General features: G+C 30.3%; 2 protein-coding genes across 2 annotated transcripts; one reads left to right on the top strand and one right to left on the bottom strand.

Annotated features, from left to right (window-relative positions):
- Positions 1–19108: 19108 nt before the first annotated feature.
- Positions 19109–22862, top strand: LOC18609965 (transmembrane 9 superfamily member 3). Its single transcript, XM_088803391.1, has 7 exons — positions 19109–19391; positions 19601–19641; positions 19732–20317; positions 20415–20552; positions 20685–20841; positions 20950–21434; positions 22277–22862. Exons 1-7 carry the CDS (start codon positions 19234–19236, stop codon positions 22494–22496), a joined length of 1785 nt encoding a protein of 594 aa, XP_088659517.1. The 5' UTR covers positions 19109–19233; the 3' UTR covers positions 22497–22862.
- Positions 22863–22933: 71 nt separating this feature from the next.
- Positions 22934–24989, bottom strand: LOC18609968 (D-galacturonate reductase-like). Its single transcript, XM_007045352.3, has 4 exons — positions 24670–24989; positions 24345–24588; positions 23375–23554; positions 22934–23292 (listed from the first exon to the last, which is right to left on the bottom strand). The coding sequence occupies exons 1-4, from the start codon at positions 24984–24986 to the stop codon at positions 23080–23082; spliced, it is 954 nt and encodes a 317-aa protein (XP_007045414.3). The 5' UTR covers positions 24987–24989; the 3' UTR covers positions 22934–23079.
- Positions 24990–26778: the final 1789 nt, after the last annotated feature.

Raw genomic sequence — 26778 nt, forward strand, 5'->3', positions numbered from 1 at the left:
AGATTTTAAATATGCTTATTCCAATCTGTACGAGTTGTTACATTAATTATTATAGTTTTATCTCAAGTCTTTTCAATGAAAACTTTTAATAATTATTATTTTTATCCTTATTATTATCTATTTTTAAATTGAAATTTATAAATTGTTAATTAAATACTTTTAGTTCAAAAAATAATTTTATTTGTTTGTTTTTCAATAAAATTATATTTTTGTGACTTAATTAACCTGTCACGTTAATTCTTACACATTTACTTTAAAATTTAAATATATTTCTTTTACTTTTATGATTTTTTACGTAAATTCTTATAACCTTATATCAAGGTTTTTCAATGATAACTTTTAACAATAATTATTCTTATCTTCATAATTATTTATTTTTAAATTAAAATTTATAAATTGTTAAATAGTTTTAGTCCAATAATATAAATTTAAATATTTATTTTTTATTAAAATTAGAATTTTGTAACTTAATTAACTTGTAACATTAACTCTCACACATTTAAATTAAGATTTTAAATATATTTGTTCTACATCTAAGATTTTAAATTACGATAAAGCTTCTTAATGACAACTTTTAACGATAATTATTTTTATCCTTATTATTATTTATTTTTAAATTAAAATTTATAAATTGTTAATTAAATACTTTTAACTCAAGAATATAAATTTAAAATGTTTGTTTTTCATTAAAATTAGATTTTTGTGACTTAATTGACCTGCTACATTAATTCTTGTACATTTACATTAAGATTTTAAATATACTTGTTTCACCTTTATGAATTTTTACGTCAATTCTTATAACTTTACATCAAGACTTTTTAATGACAACTTTTAACAATAATTATTTTTATCTTTATTATTATTTATTTTTAAATTAAAATTTGTAAATTGTTAAATATTTTTAACCTGAAAATATAAATTTCAATGTTTGTTTTTCATTAAAATTAGAATTTTAGGACTTAATTGACTTGTTACATTATCTCTCACACATTTATGTTAACATTTTAAATATTCTTATTCCACATTTATGAGTTTTTATGTTAATTCTTACAATTTTACACAAGACTTTTCAATGATAATTTTTAATTATAATTATTTTTATCCTTATTATTCTTTATTTTAAAATTAAAATTTGTATATTGTTAAATACTTTTAGCCTAAAATTAAAAATAAAAATAAAAATATTTATTTTTATTAAAATTAAAATTTTTTGACTTAATTGACTTGTTACATTAACTCTCATACATTTACATTAGATTTTAAATATGCTTGTTCCACTTTTATAAGTTTTTACATCAATTTTTATAACTTTAAATTAAAGCTTTTCAAATGCAATTTTTAAAAATAATTATTTTTATCCTTATTATTATTTATTTTTAAATTAAAATTTACAAGTTGTTAAATACTTTTAGTTTAAGAATATAAATTTAAACGTTTATTTTTCATTAAAATTAGATTTCTATGACTTGATTGACTTATTACGTTATCTCTCATACATTTACATTAAGATTTTAAATATACTTGTTCCATCTTTGTGATTTTTTATGTCAATTCTTATAATTTTATGTCAAGGCTTTTCAGTGACAACTCTTAACAATGATTTTTTTATCCTTATTATTATTTATTTTTAAATTAAAATTTATAAATTGTTAAATACTTTTAACTTGAGAATATAAAGTAAAATATTTGTTTTTCACAAAAATTAGATTTTTTTTTACTCAATTGACATGTACATTAACTCTCACACATTTACGTTAGGGTTTTAAATTTATTTGTTCTACTTTTATAAGTTTTTATGTTAATTCTTACATTTTTACGTTAAGTCTTTCAATGGTAACTTTTAATGATAATTATTTTTATTTTTTTATTATTTATTAGAGAGTCCTCATCTCCTTGGACTTTTTAATTTTTTTAATTTCATTTTTTATTAATCGATTGAATGTGTTTATGGGTTTCTTTATTGGTTTTAAATTCATAGTTGCAATTTAATCTTATAAATTGAATAGTCGTTATCAGTTAGGTGAAAAATGATGACTTTAGTGCACAAGTTGCCCACAAATCCCCCTTGGCTTGCTTTTCCAAGATTAGAGATAATGATATGATGTACTCCTTCTTGTATTTTTGTTTCCATTTATCTTTTTTGAGATACTTTAAAATTGTTTTTTCTTTGTTGATCAATATTTAATATTTTTATATTTTTGGTACTTATTATTAATTTTATTTTACTTTTTTAATATCATAAAAAGAGTTTAAATTTTTAATATAAAATAACTAAAGTCTTTTTTTTGAAGAAATTGTAATAAATAGTCATCCTTAAAAGCTCATTTTAGAAATAGTCATGAACGGTTTTTACCCAATTTTAGTCATGAGATGACAAATATACTCTTAAAACTATTTCAAATAAATTATATGCTCTCAATTTTTCTCTTGTGCTAATTGTTTGCTATGCTACCCATTTTTCTCTCTCACTATTCAACTCTCTCTAATTTTACCACCACCACCATATCTCTGTCTATCTCTCGTCATCTCGTCATATCGTCGTCGATTTACAGATCAAAGAGCATGGTATGGAAGATAATAACATATTCTTGAGTTTATTAGTTTACATTCACAAAACCTTTTCTTTATCTATCTCTCGCCATCTGATCATATCATCATCGATTTACAAATTAAAAAGCATGGTAGGTCAATAACAATATATTCTTGGATTTATTAGTGTTGAGTTTTTCAGTGATTTAAATTTAGTAGAATATGCCTTGGCTTATAACATTAATAGGAAGAAGGAAGCTTTGGCGTGTAATATCTAGTGCTAAAGCTTTTTTGTCCTAAAGTGTACCATCTGATGCTAAAGTTTTGGCATTGACGTGTAATATCTGGTATTGAAGCTTTAACCTTAGCATGTAACATCTGTTACTAAAGTTTTGTGTGTAACATCTTCTACTGAAGTATGTAACATCTGCTTTAACTTGTAGTATCGTTTTGTTTTGTTTTGTGCTTTTTTTTTTTGTTAATAAGCATAGCATTGAAGTTGCTCCTTTGTATTTCACTACAATAGAGTTAAAACATGTAATAATTTTTTTTTTCAATTGTATTTCACTAGGATATAAATTTTTAAAGTTAACACTTTCACCATAAACATAAAATTTAAAATCAAAAAGGAATTTGACATGAAAATAAAGATATATTAAAAAATTATTCAATATCAACTTTATTGTTGAGATGAAATGAATTTGAACAAAAAGATATTATCTAAACTCTTTTAATTTGGATAATTAGCTTTTGGGTTATTTTATTTATTATATTTCTTGTAATCATAAAAAAAAAAACATGCCATGTAATAATTTTTTTTTCAATATGACATTTAATAATACTTTTTTTAACATATGAACTTGATTATGAGAAGGTTTCATTACGGACAATTTTATTCAAAAATCTTTTTTTTTGGTTAAAAATAATTAAAATTAAAAAAAATTATTTTCAAAAACACCTTATATTTGAAGATTAAAAAAAATCATTCTTTTTTTTTTCTTATTCAGGCTTTAACTTTAAAAAGGTCAAAAGTTTTATAATCAAACAAGTCGGAAGGGCAATCGGTTTGAGACTCTCTTGTATGTGCTACTAATTACTTGGTAATAATAATAATTATAATAATTTGGTGTCTATATCAAGTTTGAATTTGAACTCTCAATGGATGTTACATAAAATAAGATAAAAATTTGAAGATGGTAGATTTAAATATTCTTAATATTATGATAAAAAAAACTTGTATTTTTAATATTTAATAGACCAATAGATGATGATTCTCATAGCTCACATGGGCGGCAAATTCAAACAAAAAATTACTCCTATTTTACTAAATATTTATATGTTTCCTTAGATTAGATGTGCAATTACAATAAACATGTCGACCTGTCTTAAATAAATTTATTTTATTTTAAGATTTTCATCTCAATATTTAGATTGTTTAGAATTTAAATAAGGCTTTTCCACAGAATATTCCGTAGTAGTCTAAAACAAGTTTAGAAATGTTGAATCCTTTTGGAGTGATTTGAAGCTAGACATTTTGGCCATATGAATTTATTCCTTTACTTTCTTAAGAAGCGAATCTGATTCTCTCAGGAATAAGTCCTCTACTGATACCTCTTCATCAAAGGAATCAGCTTGTGTCCTTGCGTCACCATATCTTAAATTGGTTGAAACGGGATCCCTATTATTTGCGTCACCATGGGGTGCAACGTGTCTGTAGTACAACTCCACCGATGAAGCGTCTCACCAACTCCAGTGATTGCTCTTATATACTTAAAAAATATATAGAGAGAGAATAAACTTTTGATCTAGTTTGGTAATCTTTAATTGTATGTCTTGATTATGGTTTATTAATTTCGTGAACTTTTGCTAAAAGTATTTGATCTGATGAATCAATATTTGAAACTTGATTCAACCACAAGTCTCAACTTTCAATATTAATTTTATTCTAATTGAAATATTAGTTTTAATTTAGTTTTGCCTGCTTACACTAAAGGAGGGTTTGGTAGTTTATTAAGAATGTAATTATTGATAATGTAATTAGTGGAAAGATAATTTTATAGTTTTTAACATAACATAAAAAAAATTAGAATTGTAAGAAATATGATCGTAAATTTGATTTGGAATCACTTTATTAAAAATATAGTATAAATTTATAAAATTAATTTTATGTATGAAAATATAAAATTGAATGAGTTTATATTTTTTAATATAAATTTTTAATTTTTTAAATTTTATTTATTAAAATAATATATATTAACATGACAAAAATAATATAATATTTGAATGTTAATTATTTAGATATTAAAATATATGAAGTTATTACATATTTATTTTTAGAGAATTAATTAAATTTTAAAGATTAAATTAATTAATTTAAATTATTTTATAAAAATATTAGTTAATTAATTTAAAGTAATTTATCGATTAATATTGAAATTGTAGCATGGTTACCTTTTCTTCAAGTTATATCTGGGTATCAAGTTCCCACACAATCCACAACTTTCTTTCTTTTTTATTTTTTCATGTTTTGCTCTTATTTCTTCCTGCACCCATCGTCGTCCTCGATGGACTCAAGGCTCTTCTTCTTTTCTTCTCTTTCTTGTTTGCTCTCCTTCCCCTGACTCCCATCACCAGATTCAAATCACCCCTCTCCTCCCAAAAAAGGTTCAGCTTGAAGGGCTTTTTGTCATTTCGGTCCACTTTACTTTGTTCTAGTCATGGGAAAATAACAACATTCCCTCTAACAAGGGAATCACGGTTGTTGCCCGCTGACATCCACGAAAAATACATTCTCAACAATTTAACATACCAAATGGCACAAAGTCTTTCCCACTAATTAAAATTTTTGTAAAGTGATTCATTTTCTACGTACCAAACGCCTCCCAAGCATCTTAACAAAGAATGGCCTGAGTTGGAAACTCTTATGACCATTCTTTGTCAGTGTTCAACTGATGTCCGTCCCGAATGTACATTTTGACTAACACAAAGCCTTAGTGGAATATATATGCCATTCCCAAAAGGAACAAGGAACAATTTAGTGGCTTGAAAACCTTCCTTTTCGGACAGCATGAATATTAGTTAAAAAACATCAGAGCATTTAACAATTCGAATTCGAAATATTTTCTTTCCAAATTTATACTTTAAAATAAAATCAATTAAGAAATCAATAATAATAGGAGAGAGCTACTTTTTCAATATCTCTGGTACAATCCAATATAGAAACCTATATAATTTTAATTTCATATTAAATCTTGGGGGCGGCACTAGTCTTTGTTCAGTTAGGTCAGGCTTGGAGTTGTTGTCTGCCTAGATATTATATAGAAGATAAATACATTAAGAAAGATAATGACTTCAAGAACCATACTCATCAACCCATGAGGCTACAAGAGGAGAGAGGACCTCATATTTCTCAAGGTCTTTTTCATCATCACAAGTCAAAATCATGTTATGCTTGTATTGTACGGTCTCAAGAAATGTTTTATTCCTTGATGATAAATGAAATTCTATCTTATCTTTCAATAAAAAAAAAATCATATTATGTTTAACAAAATGAAAATGACTTTTCAGCCACAAAAAATTAATACAAATGACTGTTTAACGTATTGTAATCTTCTCAAATCATTCTATACTTTATGAGACGAGGTCATATCTGCAATGTATAAACACCCAAATATACATGTGAAATCTTTATTATAATTGGAAAGAAAAGCATTTGTTTTATTAAGTTAGGTAAAGCAGCTGGCATTAGGTTGAAGAGACACTTTGTTTAGTGATTAATGTAAACTGTTTGCAAACAACCAAGTATACATATGAAATCTTGATTATAATTTCAAGTATTAAAGACACAAAAAAAAAAAAAAATCTATTGCTATAAGATGTTGAGAAAGATATTTGCAATGTGCAAATTTAACTTGTGAAATGTAGTATGCACCATTTATTGCAATATCATGTTAGAGAACGAGTACCATCAGCCTTATCTGTCAAGTAACCTGATAAGAAGCGAGTAAACAGACAAGAAGAAAGAAGCAGGAAGCTTCGACCATTAACATCAAGCACTTGTAAAGACCGAATTTCTCTTTCTCACAAATGAAAGAAAATGATAAGGAACACTAACTTGTTCAAATAGCAAGAACTGAATCATGGGTTTTGGTTATATAATCAGGGTTGCACGGACATATAGTGGAGTGGTGTTAAATGACACTATTGAAATGTTAAAAATTCTTATTAATTATATTATTTATATTAGAGTTTTATATAGTTAATAATATTAATGAACTCATTAATTTTTTTTACAATTTTGTAGATAATGAGGTCAAAGACTCTAAATCGAAATAAATTTAATTATAACACTATTTAGAAAAATTTTGAATCTATATTATCCGCCTGGTATATAATGAATTTTTTATACTTGTACATTGAGACAAGACAGTGGCTAGTGCTCGGCATTGGTGGGAAATTGGGAAAGGTCAAGGCTCAATCCTCGTTGCCGTAGGAATAAAAAAAAAAGGCAAAGAATAGCATTGACCTTGGATGCTGGGCCTCGAAGATAAACCTTAACAATTGACGAAGATGGACTGATTGTTTGTTGGTTTTGTTATGATGACAGGGCCTTGGCAATCTTTGATTTCATGTCCTTCACTACTCTTTTGTTCTCACCCACTTGCCTGTTTGGTCCAAGACGACTTTGTTTGGTTTAGATTGGGTTTCGGATACTGATTTTTATTGGGTTTGTATCTTTTGTTGGACTTTTCTTCATCTTTATCTTTTGCTTGTATTGGGTTTGTATATTGCAAAATTTTGGATTTGTCAAATATAATTACTTGGATAGATATTTCATTAATTCATCATAAGAATTACAATGGGAGCTCATAACAGATACACTTTAATCAATCTCAATAAAATTGAATCACCCTATCACATTATACATGTAAGAAAGGCCTCGTTAAAAAACTTGGTTTGGCATGTCCATTGTATCCCTAGAATAGTTGTTCTGCATCCAACCCCTTTGCAACTTGCGTTATCATCTGAGCCGCTGCATCACACTCTCATTGGGCAATATTCCAAAGACCTGCAACTTATTTCCTCTAAAGCCATTAAATAGTCTTCCACAATATTTCGTAGAGCTCCACTATATTTCTTGTGATTAACTTATCCAACCACTGTCTGGTTGTCAATATCGACTTCAAGCTCTATATTTTCTTCAATGTAGCACTACACACAGACCAGGTTAAAGCTAATAACTCAGCTTCATCTGCACACGAACCTAACTGAAGCCTTTTGATACCAGTTAATCGTATCTTACCCGTTGGTCCTCTAATAATCAATCTTGCTCCTATCTGCTGAACTCCATCTGTCTTGAAGACTGCAGCATCAGTGTTAAGTTTCCAACCACTAGGACATCTCCATCTTGTATGTTTTTCGATCCCTGCATCGACCCTTCTTATGTAGCACCATGTCCTACCCCAAATTGATGACAGCCAACGGATCCAAATGCTAGTTTTTAAATATGAGTAGGTTTCTGGCTTTACATAATGCCCACATAATACCTGTTATGTCTTCCAATTCGTTTTTAGTAACCCTGTTCTGAATTTCCCTAAACCAGTCCTCAACGGTCATGAACATTAAATCCATATTTCGAAGACCCCATATGGATGCTAGCCATATTGTTGGAGCGAAAAGGTAGCCCATTGTAGATAGTTGATTTTAATTAATATTTATTTTCTAAAGAATTGTTTTACAGCATAATATTATAAAGAGAATAATGAAAATAATTAAAACAAGTGAAGCACTTCGCGCAAAACAACTAAAATAATCAGAGTACTATTTTATATGGAACAACTAATACAAGTAGAATAACTACTTTGCCTAGAATAACCACTTTACATGAATGAGAGTGAAAGCAACTCGGAATAAGTAGCAGGGTTCATAGGTTACTTTAATCTTAGGATGTTCTGGAGAGTTTGGCTTAGTGGCTCAAATGTGAAGATAGTTAAGAGATCTTCCTCTTAACTTTTTTTGAAGTACAAGTATTTTCCCTTTTACCTTGTTCTTGTGTACCCATTCACGTACACATTCTTCTCTTGTACCTATTCACGTACAACTTCTTCTCTTGTATCTGTTTACGTACCGCTTCTTCTCTTGTACCTTTTCATATATACCTCTTTTCTATTACCTTGTACTCGAGAATAAGTCTTATTACACGTAATTACATCAACGGTCATATAATGGGCTTTTAACCGTTGCTCGATATTAACTCTCAGTAATAGTTACCAACATTAAAGTTCTTTTTAATAATGTCATTCATTAAGTGCATTAAAACCTTTTCTTGTAATTGTCACTTTTTGCACTATATATACAGCCGTCACAATTTATTCGAGACTTTCTCTTACTTCCATAGATAACACATTCTCTTCTAAAGCTTCTCTATAATTCTCTTCTACTTCTTATGGCACGTTTGGTTTGCAGAATAGACAAGAATAGAATAGAATAGTTATTACTTGAAAATAGAATGAAGTGAGAATAAAATAGAATAAGTATTACGTAGTTTGATATGATGAATGTAATAGAGTATGAATAATTATTATGACTTATTATAGTATTTGGTTGGTAACAATAACTTTGGAATAAGAAAGGAATAGAAAATAAAAAGACAAAAAAACCTTTTATTATATATATAATTATTTATTTTTATTTTATTTTTTAAATATTAATAATTTATAATTAATTAAAATATTAATAATTAATAATTTAAATATTAATATTTTAGTATAATTTAATTATTAATATTTTAATTAATAATATTTTATTTATAATTTAATATTATTATGATTAAAATATTAAAATTTTTTAATTTTTATTTATACTCATTAAAAATTTAATATATTAATAATTTAATAAATAAAACATTAATACCCTAAAATATTAATATTTTAATCATATTAATATTAATAATGTTTAAATTATATATAAAATATTAATATTTTAAATTTTACAAATAATTTTTTCTTTTTTATTCTATTTTTTCTTTTTTCTTCTTCATAGGCCGGTCACTAGAAAGACAACCGATGTAATAAAACACCGATCTAATGCACCATGTGGCCGGATCTGGCTACTACGGCGCCAAATCGGCGCTTCCCCACGATTGGATCTGGAAGTGGAGTGCCAGATCCAACCGTAGGATCTGGTCGGGAAGCATCAGATTCGGTGCTTCCCGCGGCCAGATCTGGTCGTTGAGTGCCGGATTTGGCCACTACGGTGCCAGATCGGTGCTTCTCCATGGTTGGATCTGACCGTAGAGTGCCAGATCCAACTATGGGATCTGGTCGGGAAGCACTAGATCTGGCCGTTGAGTGCCAGATCTAGCTGGATCTCCGTTTGAATCTTGTCCGACCATATTTGGACGTGGAATCGCCATCGCCGTCATTGCTGCCACCATCGCCGCCACCACCAACGTCATCTCCGGTGTTGAGTGCCACTTAGAGAGAGAATGAGAGAGGAAATAACATGAGAAGAGAGAGAAAGAAAAAAGGAAAATGTGAAGAAAAAATTGTTTTATATGGACCAAGTTGTAATTTTGTAAATCTAATAAGGGTATTTTAGTCATTAAACATTTCAAAGCTATTCCATGATTCACGGAATAGATAAAACTAGGGGGAGAATCGAGAATACTTAAAGCAAACTTCTCCTCCATTTTAAAGAATACTGATTCCTGAGGAATTTCTATTCCTCATACAACTTTTAAACCAAACAAGGGTTTAGGAATTCGCTGGGAATAAAGGGAGAATAGCATGGCTATTCCCCATACCAAACATGCAGTTAATTCTTTTTTTATTCTTTTCAACCTATTATGACATTCAGTACTTCAGGAATTGCTTCGATCTTTTTCTCCAACACTTCTGACGTATCCCTTTACTTGTTTACAATGATTCCTCTCCCTATCGCCAGAACCCTTTTTACATTTTGGCAACTCTATTGGGAAGGAGTGATTTCTTTAGGTAAAAACTTATTAGAAAAAACTTTGTGTTACCAGAAAAGATGAACAGTTCCACTATCATTCTTGAATGTAGAAGGCTTGTATAGAATATTCCACAAGAAGACATAAGTAGGAAAATTACTAATTGAGAGCAATATGGTTTAGAACAACCTACTTCCCACTCATATATGACATTTCTATGACATTGACTCTTTATTACTTTATAAATTGCAATTTGATTTTGAAAAAAAAAATTCATATTGAACTACTAGCTTTATCGCTTATATTTTGGTTATAATTATATTATGCTGTGCTATTGGACGCAAGTTTTATTACTCATTCTTTAACCATAATTCATCACTTTAACTTCAATTGTAAGCTTTACAACTCATATTTTTGCTACAATGATATTTTTCTATTGGTCGCAAGCTTTATTGCTCATTTTTTGACCATAATTTATCATTCATACTTTAGTTGCTAGTTTTATCGCGTATAACTTAGCTATAACAATGTTATGTTATTGGTCGCAAGTTTTATCGCTCATTTTTGACCTTAGCCTTTTACTCAAAAAGTGGTCGTAACTTTTATGCTTACTTATTTAAAAGATTAAATTAATCTCCTTTACGTCAGGTTAGAGTTAATTTCTTTAATGTAAGGTTAAGAGTTCTGCTTTGGCCGCATACAATAATGTGAAATGTAAATAAGTACACAACAAACGTATAACATTATTATTATTATTATTGCAAAAAGAAAAAAAAAGATACGATATACCAATAGCAAAGTACTAGCTTAAATGAGCTTTTAAAAAACTAAACAATTACATATTCCATAGAGAAAAACTACTATTGGTAAAAACATCTAATTGTTCTTGCACTTCAGCTTCACACTTTCTCAGTGAGGCTATCTTCGTTGCAATGTCTTTTAACTTTTTTTCCAAGGAAGATTTGTTAAGAAAAGTTTTGGCTTTAGATTTACAATCATTGAGGCATTCAAGTTTGAATCCAATGTTATTGGCGTTGTTAAAATCTTGTAACATCAATTGCAATTTCTCTAGTGAAGTATTCATTAATGAAGCAAGAGAAATCATTAACGCTCTACCCAACATCTCCATCATTAAACAAATAACATTTACCTTCTTCAAAAAGAAGGTACTTCAAAATTCCCCTTCTATATTGAAAATATGCTTCGAGTATTCCACGTACTCTAATGAAATTTGAAAACCATGGAAGTGGACTTTCCTACCACTCTGTTCAGTACATGTTGGTTGAGTGTTGGAAGCACTATTGGCATTTCTGTGTTCTAGAATTAGGGAGGAAGAAGTATGAGGATTAATTGAAATGGCTTTGGCATCATTAGTAACAACTCTAGCATCATGAACAACTCAGCATTCGGAGTAAATCCAGCATCAACTCCAACATCATGAATAACCTCAACATTTGTAGTAGTTTCAAGGACAACCTCAATAGTAGGAATAGCTTCAATGTTGGGAACAACCTTAGTATCAAGAACAACATCATCTTGAGTAGCTTATGGTGCAAGAATCTTAGTTTCAAAAAAAAAAAAATGAAACAACATCAACTAAAGTAACATTTTAATAATGTTTCTACTTGGTTTATATTAGAACTCTGAATGTGAGAGGGGAATAAAGCATCCAAATCAACAGAAACATCACAAGGGACTATCAATACATTTAGTATTCTAAAAGAAATAGCAACACCCTCAACTTCAACTTCAGCGACATCAACAAACTTGTCATTTGTTTCATCATTACGTTCAGAGTCACATAATTCTTCCTCAATCTTAGCTTCAAAAGTCTCTTCCTCTTCGACCGAGTTAAGTTTTACTCTTGCAGTTGTTTTTCTCTAAAAAAATAATAATAAGGAAATGAATTTAAAAAAAAAAGTAAAAGAAGAAAAAGAAGCAAAGGATGAACTTACTTTTCGATGCACATGTTTTGTTCGATGAGTAAAAGCATAGGGAACATCATATTCTTCTTCATTTACATTTTTCTTCTTTTGAAAAAAATCAAGCGTAAGGATACATTGGTGTTGCTTACAGGAGTGTTGTAAAGACAAGTTTTAGGATTAACTAAAGGCACAATTAAAAATCTCTATTCTTCAAGACACTTCTTTCAATAAGCAAACCATCCAGAAGTGTGGATTACTAACTTTATCAAAGGTTGGGACAATACAACTTTTAAGTTTATCTAAACGGAGTTGAAGCCTTATTATGAAAAATGAAGAAACATAAGAAGATAAATTGATAGATAAAGAAGAGTCAAGTTGAGCTAGTTGGTTAAACCTAATTTGGCGTGCCACTTTGTAAGGAGAATATACCTCGATAGAAAGAAAATCTCTATCTCCCCCTAAACTGAAACTTTCAATCATAGAAGACAATTAGGAATTATGAACCCATACACAAAAGTTAATACCTTGTGAACTCATTTTTCCAGGCAAGAGAGGGTGGCGGTCATAATAAATTCTAAGATCACTGAATCCATTTTTAGGTTACACGTAAGATTTGGGATTGAATTTTGTTGTCACATCTATCATTTCAAGAATGTTACCTCTCGAGATCTGATCATGCTATCTCTAAGCTCTGTAGTTGTTCCTAGATGAAGGGTTATTCATAGACAAAGATGTAAAAGGATATGCATTAGGCATATGAGCGCAAATACCAAACCTTTCCTATAGGAACATCTAAATGAAGGAAGCATCCACATAAGTCAAAATTTTGTAACGTCTAGCTGACTCAATAATTTTGAGTTGGTACAAGTCTAGCCTCTTATATAGAAATTCTAAATATAGTGGAGTAAGAGGAAAACGTATTCCCTTAATAATTTTTATTGCTAAAAGAATAATTGTTGAAGAGATACCATCATTTAGACACCCTGAAAGTATGTGTCATGCCAATCAAAAGATTATTGAAGCCACTAGCTCATGCTCATGGTCTGGGTACTCAAGAGGGTCAATCTCAACTCCCTTAACATTGAACTTTTTACAAAATGCCCCTACCAAATTGGAGAACTGTGCAATTTTTGAAGTTTTACTTAGACTCTTAGTGGATCAAGGAAAAAGTCTCGAATACATATCTTTTCTTTAAATAGCTTGATAGAGTGAAAATCGTGCTTCCCCATACAAGGAGGTTCCAAGAGAATACACACATCTTCTAGAGTGAAGGTAAATTCCCCTCATGTTGTAATCATAGTATAAGAAAAAGTGTTTCATCTTGCAAAAATAGCATGCCATATATCCATCCTTTTCTTTCTTCAAATATTGAGCTTAGAAGTGACGTATGGTATCACATATTTCAGCAATTGAGATAAGTTAAACATAAGTAGGATTCTTCAACACATATTTTACGTACTTATCCTAACCATAAATAAATTGAGAATTGAAGCCTAGCTTAGTAGCGAAAAGTGGAAACTCCCCCACTTAAACTTGAACTTCATAATTGATGATCTTGAGATATTAATTCTTTTATAAGGAGGTGCTCCCGAGTATAGACGATTTTAATCATATCCAACAGGTTCAAAAAGATGTTTGTCAACTTGTTTGGCATGGACTTCTTCCCAAAAATGATTTTCTCCTTGTTCTCTACTAATTTCATCTTCCTAGTTTTCAAGAACAATAGGAACTTCATCAGTCTTTCTTACTTTAATCTTTTTGGGAGGAACTACTTTGGAAATAATGTTATTCCTTTTATGTGTAGTGGTCTTTTTCCTTGTTGTAGTCCTTCCAAGTTCACCATAATGGATTTTTGGAGGGAAACATGACTTAGGCATAAAGGAATATAGAAAAAAAAAATCTACAAACGTGATTATAGAAAAAGAGATAAGTATACATATGCAATAAGTTTTCATTTATTTATTTATAAAACGTGAACAAAATAACAAAAACTTATCAAAATTATAGATTTATCATTATTAATAATATATATAATAAGAGAGTTATATATATGTAATATAATATATATAATAAATAAATAAAATTAAAAAATTATAAAAATAACTCTCGACTTGTACTGCGAGCTTCACTTTAAAAAGCTTGCGGCATCTAATGAACAAGTTTCACTTAAAATAGCTCTTCAAAACAAACTTTAATCTCTTATACATATATATATGTGTGTGTGTGTGTGTGTGTGTGTGTGTGTGTGTGTGTGTGTATGTATACATACGTACACACACACACACACACACAACTTATGCTATGAGCAAATAAAAAGCTAAAGACAAAATAGTTTATCAAAGTAGCTATTTCCAATTTCAAGAAGAGTAAAAGGACAAAATAAGGTTCAGATATCAATAGTGAGTACACTAAAGACAAAATAAAAAGAGAGCATGGAATCCATGCATTACGCTTCAAATAAAATATATATAATTATTTTTTCTTCTTTTTGTTGTCTTTTTTTTTGTAAAATCAAACAATTTGTTTATCTGCTTGAATATATATATATATATATATATATATATATATATAATTCTCTTTTAATAAAAAAACTTCATCTCATGCATGAAAAATTTCTTTTTTTCATATTTCAAGAAAAAAAATTTCATGCCGGGGGCAACAAGCAAGAAAAAAAATACAAATAAGAAATACAAAAAAAAAAAAAACAACAAGAAGAAAAAAAACTTGCTAAAAAAATTTGCAAAAGAATTGACTTTACTTTAAATTTTATTTTGCTTTACTTTGAATCTGAATGAAGAAAATAGTTCATAGTAGCTCTGTATTTATAAAGCACAAAGAATCAAGATTTTTATGAAAAGATTAAATTTCTTTTTACGATTTGTATCTTGAAAATCTTATTTTATATGAAAAATAAATTATTACACAATCAATCAAATATTACACAAGATATTTGCATCACACCTTACACAAGACAGTAACATGTTATTACCTAAGGCATTATTGCTTAACATGTTACTCTCTAAAAGCAATACTGCTCGAGGTGTTATTGCTCAAGGAATTACAATACAAAATAAAACTTTTTCCTAAATTAATGCATAAGAATTATTTTTAAGAAAGAATTTTTATGTATGGGGTAAAATGTAAATATTTGATTTTGGTTAATACTTATTCTTTAAAGAATTGTTTTATAATGTAATGTTGGACAGAGAATAATAAGAACAATTAAAATAAGTAAAGCACTACTTTAAGTAAAACAATTAGAATAAGTGCAGCACTATTCTATGTAGAATAACTGATACAAGTATAACGACTACTTTGTATAGAATACCACTTCACATGGATGATAGTGAAAGAAATTCGGAATAAATGGTAAAGTTCATGGATTACTTTCATCTTGAGATGTTCTGGAGAGTTTAGCTTGGTAGCTCAGATGTGGAGGTAGTTAAGAGATCTTTCTATTAACCTTTTCTTGAAGTACAAGTGTTTTCTCTTTTTACCTTGTTCTCGTGTACCTATTCACTTACAGCTTCTTCTTTTGTACCTGTTCACGTACAGCTTTTTCTCTTATACCTGTTCACATGTACCTTTTCTCTGTTATCTTTAACTTGAGAATAAGTCTTATTACAACTAATTGCTTCATTAATCACATAATGAGTTTTTAACTGTTGCTCGACATTAACTCTCAGTAATGGTTATCCAACATTAAAGCTCTTTTTAATAATTTCATTCATTACGTGCATTAAAGCCTTTTTTTTTTGTAACCGCCACTTTTGGCACAATATATACAATTTTCACAATTCATTCGAGACTTCTTTTTCCTTCCACAACTAATACATTCTTCTACAGAGCTTCTTTCTCTAATTCTCTTCTACTCCTTAATTCTTCTTTTATTTTCTTCCACTTACCATGACAATCAGTATTTCAGAAATTGCTTCAATCTTCCTTTCTCTAGCCTTTAACGCATCCATTTACTTATTTGCAACGCTTTCTCTCCTTATTACAAGAACCCCTTTACACCCACTAAACAATGGAAGTCTGTTTCGATATTCTCCCAACAATAAGGGTAGATCAACTCTACATTCACTCTTCTTTGGTGCAATGCCACATGGGCTGGCAGGACATCATTCGATCCAAGTTATTGTTTGAGCTGCTACCCTCCAACGCCAAATAGGAAGATGATATCAGTTTGTAACCAGATTTGACAATGTCCACCCCAAACTCATTATCAACCCAAATCTGTGGATCACTAGGTCTTTTTCTACTCAATGATATCGAAAAAATTAAGTTGCATTCATAAAGAGGAAATAAAATTCTAATTCTATCTTCATCCCACCTCATTGCAGCATTGTCTATCAAATCAGAGACCTTCATCAAGTCATCTACAAGTTGATTGAATGTCATTGCTTTTCGTAGGATATCTAACATTCACTGCTTATTTGTATATATTCTCCATTTCCAACATGCCACCTAAGGTCCTTTTTTAGGACATGTTGACTCTCCCTAATACTTCTCCATTATTTGGATAGATATCAAATACAAATAAAATGAATCTGAGACTGATAAATAGATGTTAATTTCTATTTTTAGGCAACAAATAATATAATAATTTCTATTTGAGATTGATAGTTAAACTATTGCAAAATTTTGTATTTATTAAATCCTTCGATTTCATTTACCCATTATAAGTGCATTGAGTTAAGGATGGCTACGTTTAAAATAACTTTAGTGGTAATGATAGAAAATTAACTTTTCAACAAATGTGAATAATATTTATAATTATGAGATATTATTATGGTATTCCTTGTAAATTTACTGATTAATTATAAATTATCTCTTTTAGTTAATCAAATAATTTTGATTGGAACTCATTAATTAAACTTTCGTACCAATCTGCCATCTCATTAAGTAAGATTAAAAGATCCCACATCTAGATGCATTTCGCAACTCTAAATTGTTTTTGTTAAAAGTTTTAATATTTTAGTTTCCATTTTATTGTGTTTATTTTATGTATTTTAGAAACAAATTTGAATACAAAATATATATTATCTTAATATTAACCCTTCTTGACTTATATTTTGATTCTAAAAATGTGTACATAATTAAGATGTAAAGCATATTCGAATCCAATTATTATTTCGTTTTAAGTGAAATCATATAATTTAATAATTACAAACTTTTATCTTCTAAATTCTTAATTTTTGTAATTATGCCTCAGTTGAGGGCTTATTTTAGATGGTTCAATTAATTCAACAAGTGATGACATTGCTATCTCTATCTTTGGTCTTGTCAAATTATATATTGTCACTTGGGCCAAGAAAGGATTACAAATATATTGTTTAAAAAGAGTATATGTTTTATAATTATTATATTACAATTAATTAATTATAATTATGAATTGTACAATATCATCTAAGTATTACATGAAACTCACATTTATAAATAGTAGCTCTTACATAATTTTTCAAGTGAAACGCTTTGACAAATGTTAGATTAAAATTAATTTTATTTTATGTGTAATTATGATAGAAAATCAAAGCTTTTACTTAAAAAATATGTAATTATATCATTATAATTCTTTAACAAATGTTTTATAATATATGTCGCGAAGGAGACATTTAAATGATTAGAATTTGAAATTCTAACTTGAAAGTTTGAGATTTTAATTTGAAATTATAAGAGTGGAATTTATAAAATAAGAATGATTTACCTTGTTTAATATATATAATCCAAGATCCGATGGGTAAAGTCATGGCATAAATTTCAAATGCATAATAAAGTTATATATATATATATATATATATATATATATATATATATATATATTCTTAGATGAATACCTCATTATAATTTTAATATTTAAAATTGATATGTTTCAAATAAATAAAATTATTTAAATAATTTAATTGTGTTATCTGATTTATAAAATTATATTTTTGGTAAAGGGATAAAATTTATATAGATTAAACCTATTTATTTTATTTAATATTTTCAAAAACTTGGGTAAGGTTATTGACATCTTGTAAAGTCTCCTTTATTAGTTTATTATTACCATTTATATGTACGTATATAGTTAATTAGTCTTGCACAATAAGCATAGAACTTTATCAGCTGCTCGAGGATCAATGAATATTAATTTCTTATTGAAGATTTATTCCTTGATTTACACTTTTCTTTCCAACTTTTTCCTTTTCACATGTTGTTTATATTTAATTAAATTATTTATTCATTTCAATTAAAAACATTTTAAGAAAAAATAAAGAAATAAAAATACGGGTTATATTACACATTTCATATCTTAATAGTAAATATGTTAAATTTATAAAACTTATAATTGACATAATAATAATAAAAGACTTATGCAATAGTTTGTTTTTGGTTTTTTTTGTTAATAACAAGAAATGATAAAATGTCGAATTATTCAAATATTCATGAATTTATTTCTTATAATATTGATTGTTTTTATGAATAATCGAATAATCTTATTTAAGCATTAAATCTTGAATAATAATGTATTAAGGATTTATGTTTACTTTGGTTTTTCTTTTCTGCCAATTTGCATTTGGTTAAATATTTTAAAAAAATAAAAAAATCCGGAAAATCCCTTTGACATATAAAACAAAAATGGGAAATTGTTTTTTATTTTTAAATGGTAGCAGTATTCGGAATAATAAAGGAAAAAAAAAAGGGGAAAGATTAGAACTTGGTTATTATTCATTTAGTTATCTTGGTTACTCCATACATCCACCTCTCTATTTCCTTCATCCATTTTTCCACACTCCAGAATTTCACACTTCCCTCTCCCTTTCTCTCTTCCTCCACCCAAAAATGAAAAACCTCGGCAATTGTCCGACGTTTCTAATCCTCGGAGTTTTATTCCTCTGTTGTCTTTCCCATGTTAGATCCGACGCCTCCGACCACCGTTACAAAGACGGTGATCCTGTCCCGCTCTACGCCAATAAGGTCGGCCCGTTCCACAACCCCAGGTAATTCTATAATTTCCCCTCTTTTTCTTTTTTACTAGATCTGAATTTAGATCTGAGTTACTCATTATCCGGATCCCGAGTCAGTGCCTTTGTTTCCATTTAAGGAGTCCGCGTTTGGAACATTAAAATTAAAATCTCATTACGTTTAACACGTTGATTGGATTAGTCTTTAAATTAACATGTTTTTAATGTTGTTTGTTTGATTCCAGTGAAACCTATCGCTACTTTGATCTGCCCTTCTGTTCTCCAGGTTCTTTTTATTTCTATTTTTACAAATTCAGATCTTAAATAATTTAATTTAGATTTAATTAAATTTTGTCTATTTTTGGATGGAATTTAGATCATTTAAAGGAGAAGAAAGAAGCGTTAGGTGAGGTCTTGAATGGTGATAGACTCGTAAACGCGCCTTATAAACTTAACTTTAGAGAGGAAAGAGATTCTTATGTTGTTTGTAAGACGAAGCTTTCAAAAGATGAGGTTGCCATTTTCCGTAAGGCGGTTGACAAGGATTATTATTTCCAAATGTACTATGATGATTTACCTATCTGGGGTTTTATTGGAAAAGTTGATAAGGAGGGAAAAGCTGATCCGAGCGAGTACAAGTATTTCCTTTACAAGCATATCCAGTTCGATATACTTTATAACAAGGATCGCGTAATTGAGATCAGTGCTAGGATGGATCCTCATTCGCTTGTGGACTTGACTGAGGATAAGGAAGTTGATGCTGAGTTTATGTATACTGTGAAATGGAAGGAGACTGAGACTCCTTTCGAGAAGAGGATGGACAAGTACTCCATGTCTTCTTCTTTGCCACATCATTTGGAGATTCATTGGTTTTCTATCATCAACTCTTGTGTGACGGTGCTCCTTTTAACGGGTTTCCTTGCAACGATTCTCATGCGGGTCTTGAAGAATGATTTCATTAAGTGAGATCTATTAGATGTATTTGTATATATTTCTCATGTTTTTATTTATTTCCTTTGTGGTTGTTGGTTTCTATAAATGTTTGGTTTGTTATGAAAGGTATGGTCAAGATGAAGAAGCAGCTGATGACCAAGAAGAGACTGGATGGAAGTATATTCATGGAGATGTATTCCGATTCCCAAAGTTCAAATCTTTGTTTGCTGCTGCTCTTGGATCTGGAACACAGCTGTTCACTTTGTAAGAATCCCACTTATTCTGTATTTATGTTTCTTTTAGATTTCTGAAGCTACAGTTATTACATTGTGATCTATATGTCAATTATTGATGTTCCTCTCTCTAATTTCTCCTGGACCTTTGTTTGTCTATCAGAACGGTTTTCATTTTTATGCTTGCATTGGTTGGTGTCTTCTATCCGTACAATCGCGGTGCTCTGTTTACTGCCCTAGTGGTCATATATGCACTTACATCAGGGATTGCAGGATATACAGCTACTTCTTTCTACTGTCAGCTTGAAGGAAAGAACTGGGTATGTGTAGATGGATTTTATCTGCTAGTATGAAATGCAAATGTGATGCTTCTAAAAGTTAGGCCTCTAAGTGGACCAATGGTTTTCTGTGATTTCTTGATTTGACAGGTTAGGAATCTGTTATTGACTGGCTGCCTTTTCTGTGGACCCTTATTTCTCACATTCTGCTTCCTTAACACGGTTGCTATTGCATACAGCGCAACTGCTGCACTGCCTTTTGGAACTATTGTAGTAATAGTCCTCATATGGACACTAGTGACATCTCCCTTGCTTGTTCTGGGTGGTATTGCTGGAAAAAATAGCAAGGCTGAGTTCCAAGCTCCCTGCCGCACCACAAAGTATCCTCGAGAGATTCCACCATTGCCTTGGTACAGGAGTGCGATTCCTCAGATGGCAATGGCTGGATTTCTTCCATTTAGTGCTATTTACATTGAGCTTTACTACATATTTGCCAGTGTCTGGGGCCACAGGATCTATACCATATACAGCATCTTGTTTATTGTCTTCATCATCCTGCTGATTGTCACTGCTTTTATAACTGTGGCTTTGACATATTTCCAACTTGCAGCCGAAGATCATGAATGGTGGTGGAGGTACATAAGTTCTCTAATTATGCATTCATTTCTCCATTGCCTTTTGCCTTGCACTTTTGACATATTTTAAAATCTGGAATTTCATACTATATTTCACTTCTCCCCTGCTGCTCTCTTAGTTTATGGTACATGACAAGTAAATTTTCATGCCTTTAGATGAATATTGTATGTAATTCAAGAACTGTAAAAAAAAATTGGCTACAAATGGCGAGTTTATGTTTTGTATAAAGGACAATTGGATGCCTATTAGCAATTTCCTGAGGGTTTCTCAGCTCGTGTTTGCATTTTCTTTGGCTGTGTTTCTTGATAATTTTTTTTGGAGAAGTATATTATTCTGTTTTCATGGTGATCTGTTGGTTAGAGAATGGCAAAGGGCTAGCTTTCTATTTTGTCATGCATAATGTTGGTGGACATGGATTGCTACAATCCTTGAAAAGAAGCGAAATATTTTGGTTTAAAAGTACAACCCCCAACCCCCCTGTGTACTGCTGCCTTGGTAAATGAATAAAAAGAATGAAGAACAGTAAATTCCCTAATTCTGTTTTAGGTTTTTATGGTACTGGATAATCTGCAGGTTAGTTTATTAGGGAAAAAAAAAAAAAAAAAGAAGCCATAGTTTATTTACTAAAATTAGTATTTTGGTAATTAGACTTGTGGTAGCTTGGGGGTCGGTTCATTGGTTCTTTACCGAATCAGTTTTGGCTTGTTTAACCTGTTTGATTACAACTTTGTCTCCATTCGGTTGAAAATAGTGAAGGCTGTGGACTTTGTGAGTTGATAATACATTAAATGACTTTCAAGTGTTATGTTGTTTACCGATCTTAGTCCTTAATTTGTCACAGGTCTTTCCTTTGCGGTGGATCAACTGGCCTCTTTATCTATGCCTATTGCTTGTATTATTACTATGCACGATCAGATATGTCTGGTTTTATGCAAACCTCGTTCTTCTTTGGTTACATGGCTTGCATCTGCTATGGATTCTTCCTGATGCTCGGGACAGTGGGTTTCCGTGCCTCGCTGCTCTTTGTTCGTCACATATACAGGTCCATCAAGTGTGAGTAGAGGGTTTAGTTGTCCCTTAACATTTCCATCAATGCTGTCATAGAGAAGTCTATGATTATGATCTTTGTTAGAAATTAGCTGGAAGATTGCCCTAATTGTCATGAGCAAATGGGGATGCTATACTATGCCTAAAGGGATATCTGTAAGATCTGCACGTGGGTGGCTAGGCATTGGAGAACTTTTAGGCATCATGTGTTTATTATTAATATTTGCTTTGTACGTAACCATGAGACGGATTTGTGTAGGATGCTGTTATTTTTTATACCTCTCTACCGGGAAAAAAAGATGCTCAATTAGTTTCCTTTGACCGACTGTTTTGAGTTGACTTTAAAAGATTGCGTTGCAAAATAAATGATTATTTTCCGACTTCTGCAGTGTAATAAGGCCAATCCCTAGTTGACATTTAGGATACATCCAAGTACCATTTTTATATGCAATTTATATTGTAATGTAATATTTATGGGAATAATAACTTGGCAAAGACTAATTCAAATAGGAATCCTAGAGCATAGCAGAGTTAAATTTTAAGCATGAAAATATTTTATGTATGATCGTTACAGATCTTCGTCTGAAGATGTTTATATCACAGCTCTGCCTCAAGCTCCTTTACCAGGTCGCTGGGCTCAAGGAATGTACTAGGGGAGCCACCTTTGCGCTGAGGAAGGCAACTGATCTTGTTCAATTCTTCCATACTCAAGGACCAATCAAGTATTTCAAGGTTCTCTTTCATTCTCTCCTTGTTGAAGCTCTTTGTGATCACGCTTGTCCCTTGCTCGTACACCCATCTTAGAGCAATCTGCCATATGTTAACCAAAAAGATTAAAATGGTCTTTTTCAATGATTAAAATAATAATAAAACAGCAACAGGATAAGGCAACCTGCGCAGTTGTTTTCCCTCTAGCCTCGGCAATCTCTTTCAGTCCATCACAGTCAAGAATCCTGCTATTTCCCCATATTGTGCCCTTAGAGCCCAGAGGGGAATGCGCAGTCACATGAATGCCCTTGGCCTTGCAGAACTCCTTGAGCTCCTTCTGCTGCCACAGTGGGTTCATCTCCACCTTGAAGACAAAGCAAACAAGTACATTATCTTGCTGACATTTCCGAACTTATTCCGTCTTTGTTTAGACAAAAGTCGTACTTCGTTATCCATAACCATAACCATCAAAGTCCCCATGCAATAGGGGACCAAAAAGAAGCCTCTTAGGCCAACACACTGCTTTTGTTTCTTTCTCCCCTGCTTCTTTACAGGGTCGCATTTTCAGAGGCCAGCAGGGATTTAGCTAAAACGTCTTTTTCTAGATGAGTGCAATACCAGACACATCTTTTTTTTGGCGTGAGGTGGCAGATGCTAGAAATTACAACATATTTGAACCCTCATTTAGCAATTCAATTATAGTTGTGATTTTAGATGATTGTTTCTTAATTTGATAAGAAGTATCAGAGCCTTTTTCCTTTATAATTTGAACCCCTGGACACTCCTTTAGTATATTCCCTTTCAAGTTTAACAAATGTGCAAATTAAAGCATATTCATCAATGCTGACATTAATTTATTCCTAAATGATCACCTATCAGTCTGAAAGTTTTCGATTGAGTGATTCTGTAATAGGTAAATGTCAGCAAATAGACATATTGACAGTGAGTCTCATCTCTCAATCGCAGCTGGCATTGAAGTCACCACACATTCAATACTAACTGTAGATGAGTCTTTGGCCGCAATGCCATGGAGGTTGCCCGTTGCAACTTGTGCATATCATAATACTACGCCATTACCTTGATAATAATTGATTACCAAAAATCTATTTTATTTAACCAAAAAAATGAAAAGAAAGAGACTTCGGCATGCTTACCTGGTCTACGGCTGGAGGGATTTTGGCGAAGGAAAGGATCTCTTCAAGCCTTTTGGAGGAGAAGTTAGAGACGCCAATGGCTTTGGTGAGCCCGAGATGCTGACACTCTTCCATGGCACTCCAAACTGACTTGATATCAAGGGGAAACACATCTTCTTTCGGAATTGGAACCCGACTCACCTCTTTGCTGAACTTTAATGGCCAGTGTATTAGATAAAGGTCAAGATAATCTAGCTGAAGATTCCTGCAAAACACAAATTTACGAAGAGTGAATGGAAGGAGGAGGGTGATATTTAATTTTGAGTTTACGAGTGTAAACAGTTACTCGAGACTCATTTTGATCGCGGGAATGACTAAGTCTTGATCAGCAAAGCTGCACCATAGCTTGGAAGTGATAAAGAGTTCATCCCGAGACTTGATGAGGCCAATGTTCAAGGCCTCAGCAATTGCTTCTCCGAGTGGCTGCTCTGACCCATATACAAAAGCTGTATCGAAGTGGCGATATCCAGCTTTGATTGCCTCAAGAACGGCTGATTTTATGGTTTCTGCATCCGCTGGCGGATAGGATGCAGTGCCCATGCCAATCACAGGCATGTTTAGGCCGCAGGAGCCAATTGAAACCTCTGGAACTCTAATCTCCATAATTTTTGGTTTATGATTAGACTTCGATATTGATTAATGATTGGAAGCAGTACCCAAATAGGCTTAATCCTGCTGCAACTTCCAGATAAGAGAAAGATTTACACCGTTGATTTCGCATTAATCGTGATAATTTTAGGTGTTATGTAATTTTGTCTGGTGCAACAAACATTTTCTGTTTCATTCATTATGCTGAGCATTAACTTCATAGAGAATAATTGGGGTCCATTTGAACTATTCTTTCGGAAACATGTGTCATTTCTAGCAAAGTTACTCCTAATCAACAAGCTATTACAGCCAAAAGTAAAGGTGGAAGTTGACATAAAAGGAAATACAGCTAAACCAGCATCTATTTTGCTGTTTTTGGAGTTGAAGTTAATCTGTAAACTTATCCTCCTCTTGGACCTCTATGTAACAATTCTTCTTGCATTGCCGGCCTTCATTATGTTGATGTATTTTCAAAATAAAAGTTATCTCTTTAAATAAAAAGTTATTTTTTCATAGTGTCTTATGAAATGAATGATTGTCTTTTTATAAAGTAACTATTGATATAATACATTTATCTAAAAGTTGTGTCTTGCAAAATGTAAAATTATCCGTTAGACAAAACAACGTCTTGATGAAAAAGTTGTAGTCTTAAAGAAGAGACACTTGAAAATCTATATAAAAGATTTCCTGTCAATCATTTAAACACACAAAAAACAATTAAGATAAGAGTAGAAAAATCAAGAGCAATAGAAGTGTTATGTTTTGAAAGTAAACATAAACACTCAAGTTCCCATTATTTATTAAAAGAGTCTAAATTCCTTATAATTTATTTGCTGCAGAAAGTAGGTTTTAAAGTCGAACAACTTTGCTAAACTTTGAGTGTATCTAGCGGTCTACTCTCGTATAATGTAAAGACAAAATTAGACGTTGTCTTCATTATAACTCTAGGGGGTGCTTGGTTGGGGGGAATGGAATTGTCATTCCTCCCCTATTCTCATTCTTGAGATAAAACTGTATTTGTTTCAATGGAATACCCATTTTTCGAAATAACCATTCCAAGAGAAACCTTATTAGCCATTACCAAGGCTCCTTTGATAATGGCAAATCCAAATTATTGGGAATAAGAAAAAAAGTTGATTAAACAAATATATCTTTTTATAATTTAAAAAATTACCTTATAAAAAATACTAAACCTATTTTTTTTCTCTCTTCCTCACTCCTTTCTCTAAAGCGCAGAAGACAAAATTTTTTACTTCATTTTCAAAAAAATGAAAATGAAAATATTTAAATGTTATTTAATAGATTAATATTATTTAACTATAATAAATATTATAAAGAATATTATTTAATAATATTATTTGAATATAATAAATGTAATAAAGAATATTATTTAGTGTTATTTAAATTTAATGAAGAATATATTTTGTCTTTTAATATTAAAGATTATTTAATTATAATAAAAGGTTTGATTATCTTCTAATACAAAATATTATTAAATTATAATAAAAATATGTTTGATGAAAATATTATTTAATTATAGTAAAAGTTGTTTTGATTTTATTACTTAGAATGTTTTTATCTTTTAACAAAATATATTCTTTAATTTTAATAAAGAGTATTTTTTTCTTAGTATTTTTGGTTTTTAATTAAAAAATTTTAAATTTTAACAAAATATATTTTTATCATTTAGCCATTATTCGTTAACTATTTTTAAAATTATTCCTACTAACCAAATAATGGAATAAGTAATAATAGCAATTTCTATCTATTCCATTCCCATGAACCAATCTACATAATAGTTATTCTT

The sequence above is a fragment of the Theobroma cacao genome, chromosome 2, assembly GCF_053813885.1.
Source record: "Theobroma cacao isolate CCN51 chromosome 2, ASM5381388v1, whole genome shotgun sequence".
In the NCBI taxonomy this organism is placed as follows: domain Eukaryota; kingdom Viridiplantae; phylum Streptophyta; class Magnoliopsida; order Malvales; family Malvaceae; genus Theobroma; species Theobroma cacao.